Source organism: Colossoma macropomum, unplaced genomic scaffold (assembly GCF_904425465.1).
Source record: "Colossoma macropomum unplaced genomic scaffold, Colossoma_macropomum, whole genome shotgun sequence".
NCBI classification, from domain to species: domain Eukaryota; kingdom Metazoa; phylum Chordata; class Actinopteri; order Characiformes; family Serrasalmidae; genus Colossoma; species Colossoma macropomum.
In genome coordinates, this window is record NW_023494801.1 from 24,001,039 (window position 1) to 24,013,499 (window position 12,461).

Here is a 12,461-nt window from a genome sequence, read left to right on the forward strand (position 1 = left end):
TAGCAACAGAGGTAAAGGGCTCTAAAATAAGGCAACACAATCCATCCTCTGTGCTACCTTTCTTCATCGCTCTAGTCTGACCTGGTGCTGGCAAGACCTGCAAGCCCCGTATGAAAGGACCTGAAAGGATTCTGTGTTTAAAAGGCCTCTCCTCCATATCCCAAAATCCTCAAGCACTCTTGTTTTAAGAACAATGGTTCTTTACTCTTAACCACTCAACTTCTCTTTATTCAAGTTTCTCACTCACTTCATTCATGTAGGTTCAGAAGGACTACCACCCAACAGAGAAAAGTGGCATAAGCAAGGTTCCAGACTAAGGCTTTCCTGTACTCCTGGTGACAATAAAAATAACATATGAGCCGATTTGGGACACTTTAGGGACGAATGACTTGCATGCATAAACCTAAACCTTAACGTCTGTAAAATATTGTCAAACTCATGAGCCTGCCATCTATCCTAAATATAGCAAATTTTAATCCAAACACTGTATTTCATTTGATAAATAGCATTTTTTTTTATAAAAATGCCACAGCTAGCAAACTGCTAATTTACATTAGCCTGTCACTTATGTAATATTAGCAACAAGCTAATGACTGTGTCTATTTGTTTTCTGAGGCTTGCTCAACCTTAAATGTGCACAATTAAAGCTTATAACAGAGACTAAAAAGACTAAAATACATCAAAACACTATATATAATGTATTTAATGGCTCTTATTGTAACAGAGACCACTATGATCATTTACAATATACATTATCATGCACACTCCAAAATAATTATTGCCAATACTTAATTCCAAAAGAAATTGAAATCTATGACTTTTCAAAACAAGTGGTCATCACTGTAAACAAGCCCAGTAGAACCCCCTTTTCCACAGCAGACAGCAGAAGACGTAGTGTTATATTCTGAAAATAGAGGCTGCTAATTTGATGTAAGAGCCCATTACAGGGTAAAGGCTAACAGTCAATCAGTTCCAATCTTTTAGACAAACATGTCCAGACAGAGGTTTACAACCAACATTTAAAGGAAATGATGTGTGAGGTGCTCTGAATTGCCCAATGCATGTTTGCTGTAATTCAGCACAAAATTGGGTAATTTGAGGTAAATTATTTACATTTTTATAACACATATAGTAAAATTTGCTTACTCTGACATGACCAAAATGCAAAATGCTGACAATAAGCCACAATCACAGTAATTCACAGTAGTTTACTTTTTGTGAAACAGGCATGGGCAAGGCTAAACCAAAGATTTAGCAATTTAGCAATAACTTTAACATTTTAGCTGTTGCTAGTCACATTGTGGTGAGGATGAGGAAACTGTCCATAAAACATGAACACTAAAAGCACAAAACAGGTATAAAGATACACTTTATGTTTTATAAGAATGTATATAATTATATCTAAGTATCCATACATATTTAATGAGTGCCACTTTAAGGTGATGAAACAGGGTTAAATTTTCTCCATAGAAAAGCAGTGCCAGTAGAATGGGATGTTCTGGAGCAGCAACATATGAGCCTATGTTCACCATGCCCAATGCCAAGCGTCAGCTAGAGGGGTATAAAGTGCCCAGGCATTGGGCTGTGGACCAGTCTAACTGTGTTCTCTGAAGTGATGGAGCTCCATCTAATACCTTTGGGTAGGGCTGGGCGATAAAACGATAACGATAAGTATCGCGATATAACTTTTCCTCGATAGAGCGATAAGACAGGTTCGATAAATGTTCGATATAATACACCATTCTCACACTTCCACGTTTTAGCGAAAGCCCTGGTGGCGTTTTCTACTGCAAGGAAAGCGACACTACTCTGCTGTCGCCAGGAGAGGGCGCACTTCCGAGTTTTTCGACTTGATTAGAGAGGGAGGGGGCCACGAGTAAAAAAAGGGTCGCCTAATATACTTTAGCAACGGCTGAAACGCGGAGTTATACATTCCCTGTTTGAGTGGATGTTATCGGCGATCTGTTCTCCTGTGACGGAGTGTGAGTGACGAGGTCAGTAGTGTAACTGCACTGTCCTACAGTGAACTCACCTCTTTCCATGCATCCTAACAACTTTAGCGGTGTTAAATCACGTCTGCAGCGCCGTGTTACAGCGCCAAACCGTCATATTTTAGTATTAGTGCATTCTCGAGCAACGAAAGTGAAAGAAAGAAGTGGATTCATGTTCGAAAGTAAACTGAGGAAGCTGTGAGGCATTGGAGAGTGGGAGAGCGCTATCTTTCCAGGCTAGCTGTTTTTAGCTGCTGGCTAACTTGAAGCAGCGCTCCGGCAAAACACGGTGAATTGATGATACGGTAGATCAAACACGACACAAAATCACCGCTTTCAGTTTAAACATACCTAAAAGGAGGACTCTGTTTGTCTGGTGCGAGAGATTCACACTGTAGATAATGCTTTTACACAGCGAACGTCAGATATACTGCGGTTCACCCCTTAAACTACTACGATAGCATAGAGAAACCCAGTCGTCGCTAGCTGGTGTCTGAATACTGTGATATGCTCTGACATGGATGTGGTAGGAGTGATAGCAGTGACCTACCGAACCGAGTTGACGTTGTTGAGAAACTAAAGAGTTTAGCACTGTTGTTGGCCACTTGTTTAGCATTTGTAACGGGATAGCCGAGCGCTCGTCACCAGACTGCTAAAAATAATCTGTTTTCTTTCTTAAATTATGACTATTACAAAAATTGCAGCTGTGCATTTCAAGCTGATAAAAACAGCTCAGAAACTTTCTCCCACCGTCCCAAGACAGATTTGTGAAATGTTCCACTGTTTGCCGAGTGTTTGTCATGATCGGACCATAAGTGATAGTTTAAAACCACAGTTAACCACCCAGGAGCAAAATCAGCCTTCAAACGTGAAAGAAATCATGATTTGACATTTATCGCGATATGTATCGATATCGAACGATATGAATTTTGTTATTTTGTTATTTTGTGATAACGTTTTTGGCCATATCGCCCAGCTCTACCTTTGGGATGAGCTGGAGTGGCGTTCATGATCCAGAACTAATCATCCAAAATAAGTACCTGATCTCATTAATTCTCTCATGGTTGAATGCAATCAAATCAAAGTTAAATGTTCTAACATCTAGTGTTAAGCTTTCTCAGATCAGTAGAGGCTTTTTACAACACAACAAAAACAGTTGTGCTATTGGCTGAAGATGCAAATTTAAGTGCCAGAAATCACCAAAGTTGAACCTGAAGTTCTGAATGTGAATTTTTTTCCACTTCTGTTACTTTAAGTCCACATTGCAGTGATTGTTATTAAATTAATGTAATTCACACAAATCTTTAAATGTTGTATCATGCCCCCTTTATTAATTCATTTTCTGGATACTGCAAACAAAGCAGAAAATTTGTTTTATGCAAACAGGTTACTGGCATATTTTTAGGGACCACACAGGTTTGCAAATTTAATTAATGAAAACTGCATCACTTAAACTAAGTTTATGGCAGTTGGATTTATTTCATATGAACAGAGAAAAGCACAAACCACACACAGCAAGGCTCACCAACGGTTGGCAACACTGCATAGGTGGTTGCTGGTTTGTCCAAAATATACATTTTGCGAAAGTTCCCAGAGCTCAGCAAGTGCCCTGCATTACAGGTCGTGTCTGCCGTTGCCTCTGTTTCTTCAGTTGTCAGAGTGGATTTGATAGGTCCTGGCAGCGTGGCCTTGGTGGACAAAGGACAAGGGCTCCAATCAGTCCCCCTCACACTGGCTGGCCCTTTCACATATAGCCATTCCAGGAGCACTTGCCATGGAAACGCACCCCACACAAATCCCGACAGTCCGCTAGAAAGTCAAAGGAGGCTCAAATACTAATTTGTCCCACAGGGAAGCACAACCATAAACATTTTGCTACTTTTATTTGCTTAAAGCTTCCCCCTACATGTCTTCTGCCCTTGCTCTATTTTCTCATTTTAGAGTCAAACCTGGACATGCACGTTCAAATAATTACACAACACATAATACATGGCAGATTAAAATGCAAGCTTAATGCTGGAATTCAGTGACATGTAGGGACATGGGCCTTTCTAAGGTTGATTCAACTATATCAGCTTCCAATCATGTATAACCTCTGCCTACGCATGGGTGACTCAGTGTTCTCCTCAACAGTGTCATACAGATCCCTACATGACTGCTACCAGTAATAAACACGGTCTAAACTAGATTGGCTACATCATATACCTCCCTTAGGGCTCAAACTTTTCCATTCTTCGGGTATCACTTAATAAAATCAAGAGGTCAAATTGTAAGACAACTGTACAAGCACAGTACTATGCAAAAGTCAGAGGCCACACTTCAATTACTTAATTTCTCAGTTACTAATTTTTAGTTACTAATTTTTCAGGAGACATATGTGAGAAAGCTAGAGATAAGATAGTCCACTTGCATAAGGAAGGGGAAAGCCATCTCTAATGTGTTTGGGATTACCTGGATTGTGAGAAGTATAGAATGCAACCAACTTCTAAGACTGAACTTGAACTGGTGTGGAAAAATGAGTGTCTCAAAAAGAACAGAATCTGTGATAAAGGCTGGACACATTCAATATTCAAAAGTAATTATTAGTTGTTAAGGCTTGAGGTAATTTTCTGTTAAAGGTATGTTTTCTGCTTTTTTCTCCTGAAGCTGAAAAATTAATGACTTTTATTTAATAGCTCTTTTAACTTGGAAGCAACTACATGAAGGATGGTCTGTGACTTGTGAACAGTTTTGTATATTCGCTTTAATGCTACAGAGTTGTTAATAGCACAGACTAATGGATAGTGAAAACTTTCCTCCTCATCATGAGGCTCCCATAGTCCATTAGGCTCTGAACATACCAGCCACACATGAAACGACAGATTAACACTAACACATGCTAATGGTCAGACCCCCTTAGCTCTATCTATCATTCACAGTCTTCCTCTGGGTGTTTCATGTGCTCCTCTCTACCATAATAATGTCCGGAAGCCAAGGCTGTCATCACTGCACTAAGCTGTGTGGAGCTTTGAAAACACCCCCAACTAATCTGTTATGGTCAGACCCTCACTCACAACTGCCCAGTTCTGACCCTCGCCTACTTCAACCTCCTCCACCCTGTACCCCTGAATAGGTCTTGCATAAAAGCGTTGCTACGAAAACAAGCACTTTAATCTCACCACAGCCCTGGTTCTGATATATGGGGTCAATGTCCTATCGCTTGACCTTTTTACTGCTCTGAGAGGCCTAACTTATCTTAAGGTTTATTTTGGCTGGAGGACTGCCCCATGTCTTGCCAACTTAAGGCAAAACACAGGTAAAGAATCTAGAAGCTTGCTTAAAGTAACTCAAATGACCATGCCAAAAAAGTGCATCTACTCTGCAAAGCTGTGTGGTAAAAACTTCGCAAAAGCCGTTTCCTCTAAAGATACTCATTAAAGGTAGTTTCCCCTGAATACTATCATTAAAATTTCTGCTGAATATCATTATTATCATTCATAACTGGCCTCAGAGTGTATCCTGATCATATAGAGACTTCCCAATATAACCCACACAGTCATGCTATCCATTGTCAGAAAATAAACAAAAAAATAGCAAAACAAACTAAAAGAAAGTCAAGCTTTTTAAGACTACAAGGTAAAATCAGTTTTGTGCCAGGAACAAAATGTGTTTACAACAAAAAAAAATTGACATGAAATGTAATGAAGGCTTGCAGAGTATCACAGGTGCAACCCTCAGCAACAGACGGGTTGGCAGTCTGTGGAGATGTAGCTTTGGGAATAACAAAGAAAAATGGAATGAGTAAGGCAAAACTTAAATAAGTGTTTTCAGTTGTGACGACTGCAGTTCTCTACCAGACACAATTACCATTTACCCAGCCCCACCTGACTAAGCGAAAAGGTGTGATTCACCTCAGGGCAAGAGAACCAATCCCAACCTGCACAAGCAAGAGCTTTCAGGCTTGTTTTACAAAATGTACAAATGAGGAACAGACAGGAAGTCATCACAATCACTTTATTCAGGTATGTTAATGACGATTCCATTAGCTCTAGTGTTTAACCATGTAGATCACAAGGTGAAGCATCAGCAGACCACAATTGTACCCAAATATACTGAAGGCCACAGTGGAAGCATGACTTACCCATCTGGATCCTGATAGTTGACATTGAGTCTCTTGGTAGAGCCCAATAGCTCTGCAAAACAGGAAACAGAATACAACAGTCAGAATTCTCTTGAACCTGATCTAGGTAAACATTTCAGGCCATTTCAGTCATTACATTGTAATCAGTAGCATAACAGGTTACTGCAATCAATGATATTCATTAGGCAAACTCACCAAAACACTGTGGAGAGCTCAAACTGGATCAAAACATTGGCATGTTTGGCTTTCAGACTCATGGCTAAAAGTAAAGTGCATCAATGTTTATTTTCAACCAAGTCCACTAAGTCAGTGATTTACATAACAGTGAGGTTATTATAATGTATCAATCCAATTATGCACTACCACTGATTACACACAGTCATTTTCTATCTTTCTCTTCCTTCATTTTAGCTCTCTCTCATTCTCGTCCATCTTTGCCCCCTTTAGTTTTGTTTCCAGGAAACCAATCAGAGCCTGTGATGACCCTGCAACTCTCCATGCTTCAAACAGCGAGCTGCCAGCTAACCGAAGTAGCTGAATTTATTTGGTATTGTGGTATGTGCTCCTTCATTCATTTATTGATTTATTAACCATTCTTTAATTCATTTACTGTTCACTTGTGGCATTGTATTGGGTTGTGTGACCCTATGTGATTACAGGGGCTTTGGCTGGGGGGGGGCAGGGTGACAGGCAAGCAAGATCTGCTTTCCAAAAATAAAAGTAAACAAAATAAAATCAGCATGGCAGGTAATGTGATACCACAGAGAAGGCTGCTTAAACCAGAGAAAATAAACATGCTAAGAAATGTGTTAGCTTCCAATGTCCATATTAATCAATTTGCCCCACATCTTCCACTCCAGTAAGCAGAAGCATCAACACATGTAGCAACGACACATTACATGTCTCTAGTAAATACACTACACTATCTATTTGGGAAGCAAATGATACATTTTGAAAAATTAACATGTATATATATTACATCAAACTATTATTTCAAAAAGTCATAGATTTACCAGTCAATCTACCAGTCCTGTTTAGACAAGCCACAATGAGTGTGAATAACCGACAATGCCTAGTCTTCTGCTCCTTGAGGCATCACTGAAGGTGAGTCAGGGAATGATGACCTCCAGGAACTAGTGTTTGTTATTGGACTTGTGAGGCCAAAAGGACAAGCCACAGGGGTGTTGGATCAGAGTGAAACTCAGACCACAGACACTGGATACCCCACAATGTGGAGCCACGGCGACGGCACAATGGCCTATCCTCTTTATGGACCTGTCACAGCCAAGAGAGACTTTTAAGTGACCAAAACAAAGCAAAAAGGCTTTGATGTACAACTCCATACCAGCTCCAGCATGCAGGATCAGTTCTTTGACAGGATCTTTGAGAAACCTAGTTACCTACCATAATTAATGGGATGCTTTCAAGCACTGAATAGAACTCTCATGGGCACATAAAAGTGTCTTTGAACAAAGGTCTTCTACTTCTAACAAGTTATATTGAAATCATACTCTTCTTGTGTGACTAATGGTAGAAGCTGTTCGTCATTCATTTGGCAAGGACTGCCACTAAATGTTGCAGCAAAGGCTCCCTCAAACCTTTCATCTGCTGCACAGTTGTTGAAGTTATTTTTAATTGTATATAGTGGGGAGGGGAGGCTCTGCCTGATTGGTCAAAACACTGGAGAGGCCCAGCATACGATCATTCTATCCACTTTAATGCTAAATGCAGAAATGTAGCACAGCTTCTCTGCCACAAGAATGCAATCCAGTTGGGAGATTTTATTCCCGTCAGTGTATTTGAGAACTTCACCCTTGGACTGCCCAACCTGTGTGTGGAGCAAAAGACTGAAATCCAATCTGTTGTAAAAAATCTACAACTAAAATTAGAAAAGCCACGACCTATATCAGAACTATACAATTATATGTTTATCCAAAAACCGGCAGGGAACGCCTTGAAAATGGCTTGGTTTCTGACTGTAGTTGAGGGTGTTTTAGATCCAAGCAGTAAACACACAAAAAGTGCAGGTCATCATTTTCGCTTGAGGTGGAGTTACACAGAGAGATCATGCTCCATCCATAATGAGCAGTGGAAACTGCCATTTTAAAACATCATACGACTCCAAGTCAGGTCTTGTTAAAAACCTAAAACTCCTACAGTCCCAGACATACCATTTGTATCTCAAATGTCTTTTTGTCTGCTCAGGTTTAAATGTAGACTGGGCTTTCCTGATTAAACAGGTCTGAAAATAAAAGCCGTTTAACAGGGAAAATGTCCACCTGCTGATCTACACTACAATGCAAAAGTGAGAGACCAATGTGCATCTATTTTGCTGTGAAAACACCCATTCAGTACAACCTAACTGTTTTCCAGTAGGTGTTCCTGTGGAGGTTCAATATAAGATAATCCACTTTCATAAGGATATGGAAAGTTAAAAGGAAATGACTGAAAAAAACAGGAGATTCCAAATTGGTGCAAATTTTTTTTTTTAAGATTTGAAGAAAATGGAACTCCTAACAACTGTGCAAGACCTGGTAGACCACCAACAGCTGTCACCATCAAGTTTTCAAAACAAATAATGAAGCAGTTGGTGTTCTGAGAACAACGGACTAGCCATCCCAGAGCCCAGACCTAAGTATTACTGAATGTGTTTGGGATTACTTGGATTGTGAGGTAGAAAATGCAACCAACTTTCAAGACTGAACTTTGAGGTGTGAAAAAATATTCCTGCAGATTTCTTTCAAGAACTGAAATCATGTTACCAAAAAAGAATGAAAATTAGAAATTATTTAGTTGTTGAAGCCTCTGTATTATTATCTATGAAATGTATAATATATGGACATGCTTCTTAATCATTGAATTTAGGTGTTTCATTCAGACCCATTGCAACAAATGCATAAAATCAAGCACCTAGCCATGCAGTCTGCCTTTACAAACATTTGTGAAAGAATGGGTTGTTCTAAAGAGCTCAACAAATTTGAGCGTGGTGCTGTAACAGGTTGCAACAAGTCAGTTTGCGAAATTTCCTCCCTACTAGATATTCCACGATCAACTGTGAGTGATATTATTGAAAAGTGAAAGTGTTAAGGAACCACAGCAACTCGTACAGTTACAGAGCAGGAGGAGGCGCGTAATGCATGCAAGCCTGACATCACCAAGCACAATGCCAAGCGTTGCCACCGGATCCGGAGCAGTGGAAACGTATTCTGTATCATGACGAATCATGCTTCTCTATCTGGCAGTCTGATGGATGAGTCAGAGTTGAACGCCAGGAGAACGTTACCTGCCTGACCGTCATAACGGGATGTTGTAAAAGCTCCTGTAGGTGTAATGTGTAGGTGTCCCAATATTTTTGTCCATATAGTGTATGTTTTCTGATTTAAATATGTCTTTGCTTTATTGTGGGGTCTACTTTGGATACTCTGCCTAATGTTATCAAGTGTAACAAAGCATAATCTGATGGTTTGTTTTCCATACACTGCACACCAAGTGGATCTCAGCAGTCATGACTTTGTGCAACAATGGCTTAATGGTTTGTTACCTTCCTCTTCGATATTTGCAACCGGAGAAGGCACTGTTTCTTGATTACAAGGAAGGAAGAGGTGCTTTTTACACTACATGGGGAGTTGGGAGTGGTGCAATGTTTAGCACCACTGTTATCTACACCAGTATGGTTTGAAGACTGGAGAGGTAGCGGCTTTGTTTGAAGCCTGAAAAGTGTTAGTGGAAACCCTGGGCCTGGATCAAAAGATGGCAGATTCCATGGAGTTCACAGCTCTGCCTCAGTCCTCCTGTGGACACACACTCTAGCTGGGGAGGTGGTGTGTTTGGCTAAGGAAAGAGGACAACGGATCCCAGCCCCTCTTATCTGCTGAGTAAATGAGACTGGCGACAGCTTTGTGCTCTGGGGTTTTTATATGCTATAGCAGGGGGCCACTACACACAGGAAGGAAACGTCCGGTCTAGGTAGTGTTGATGCCCTGTTGTATTTACATAGTACTGTGATATTTTACCACAAGACAAAGAGTGCAAAGGATCTAAAAATGTAGAACACAGATCCAATATAAACAAAAACTGAGATAACTACACTGCATGTTATGCAGTATAAGCTAGAAAACTTTGAAAAGAATCCAAAAAAACCTTTAAAAGAAAACTTTTAAAAGACTAAAGTCTAATACCCTCTCACATCTAAAAACAATTTTTACAGTTTTTAGTCCCAGACTGATTTTCCAAAGACAGGATCTTACAGGGTCACTATTTGCACGACTGCAACTAGATTTTTAAGATTATTTCCCATCATGCACTTTGTGGAAATTTACAAGCAGAGAAATATACTCTCTCTCTTTCACACACTTGTTTATTCCCTCTCACGCGCCCCTGGCACATCACCACTTGCATGAGCCAAGACTTAAAACTTATGATGAAATTAAACACGGTTGATTTTATTGCAATGTCAAGATAAGAAAAAGACTGACCTAAGAAAGCTATCCTGCCCATCTGACACCAAACAATTAAGAAGACGGGAGCAACCCGCAACTCTAGCAGGAATCTCATGATTTTATTCTGACATCTGATATTTATCTGCAACAGTGGAATTGCTTGAAAAGTTGTTTGGTGTAAGGCCACCATTAAATGCAATAAGTACAATCCCAAATGTGATAGATTTCTGGTTGGTCACTCATTCACTAGCAGTCAAAAAAAATGTAAGAATATATAGCCAGTTGCACTTCTAATAAGACACCAGTACATCAGAATACCATAGGTTTAAAATTATTTGTAGAAAGCTATAAAAAAAAAAATCTGATTGAACTTCCAGGATGGAACAGAGCTGTGGATTATTCCAAAATGATGAAGAAAGTTGCTTAACATTATGAATAATATTATGATAAAATTAATGTCCAAAATGCTTTGTATTTGGAAAGTGATGATGAAATCTTGAGGCAACTTGACAAAAGTCACTGGCTTCAAAAAAACTTGACTACAAACAGATAATTACAGCATATTATCATTTACTAACTTGATCTTCCTAAGAAAAACTATTAAATCATCTAAAAATACTATGAAACATTTGAGAAATACTTTATAACTTATTTTTTTAAAAAATAAAATAACAATTAAAACAATTTGTGTATTTGTGTATGAACTCCACATAACTGCTCCCTTGTCAAATTTCCTTCCTCGGTGTGGGAGTAGGTTGGTCCTTTGGTTATTCTGGACCTCAACTAATGAGCAGCATTAAACAGCACCTGCTCATTTACAGACAGGAAGCATGACTGTCAGAAACTTTGTGAGCCAATAAGTAACATCCATATCCTGTCAGCACATCTGCTGCTGGCATTAATAAAAAATCCCTTCCATCAACAACAGAACTAAAAAGAAGTTCTATCATGTCTAAAGGAGCCCTGCCCCTCATCTCTAGGCAGCAAACTTCTAAGCTGTAAATAAGGAAGAGCAGTAAACAGATACAAGATTCAGGTGATTTATCTGGCCTTTTTTTAACAAGTACTAAACCCTGAAATCCTTTTTCTGTCAGTTCCCATCAGGAAGGTCTACAAGATGAGATAAAAAGGAAAAGATGCAATGAGCAACACAGAAAACCATAAATACAGTGAGGAGAAACAAGTATTCAGACACATTTGTTTTGTTATTTATTATACTTCCTGTGAATATATGTTTTTGTACTTGTAAATATGAATGAGAAAAATATGTTTAAAAAACAAAATTGATAGAGAAAAGGTTTTCAGAAACCCTTCGTTTATCAAGGTTATATTACAATAAAGGTTTTATGTATTAATGCTGCCATTTCTTGTACAAACTGCATCTGCTGTCATTATAAACAACATTCCCACTGGTTGGGAAGATTCACACAAACAAAAAAAAAAACCCTTAAGATAGAGAACTATCTTTTCATTGTTTCTGGACCTAGCACATGTTAGCCATCATAACTAGCCTGCAGCTATAAAATACACTACACTGTTAGAAATAAAGGTTCTGTGCAGGTACATTTTTCGTTCATCAAGCTACAAACAATGTAAATGTGCCCTTTAAGGTACAACAGTGGTTTTAAGGTCTGATTGTGAACCTTAAATTAGTTTTTCCAGTTGAAAAGTACATATTTGCACCTTTTCATAACCTAAAGTTTTAAAACAGAAAAGTAAAATAAAAAGCCTGGAGACAAGATGAAGTGTGTGCAGTCAAAGCAACTTAGAAAATATCATTTCAATGTATTATGGTACAATTATGTTCCCTGACTAAAGGTACTGACATGTACCCTTGAGGGAACCACCCCAGTGACAGCTGAGGACCCTTATTTCTGAGAGTGTACCTCAGACTTACTAATCACATCCTTG

General features: G+C 39.1%; 1 protein-coding gene across 5 annotated transcripts in view; it reads right to left on the reverse strand.

Moving 5' to 3' along the window:
- The window catches only part of LOC118821466 (caskin-2), a 68,693-nt gene that overhangs the window by 30,420 nt on the left and 25,812 nt on the right, over positions 1-12,461 (reverse strand). For all 5 annotated transcript variants that reach the window (XM_036590088.1, XM_036590087.1, XM_036590086.1 and 2 more), the window contains exon 3: positions 6,112-6,163. In XM_036590088.1, the coding sequence (XP_036445981.1) occupies positions 6,112-6,163 (52 nt within the window). The remainder of the gene's footprint in view (positions 1-6,111; positions 6,164-12,461) is intronic.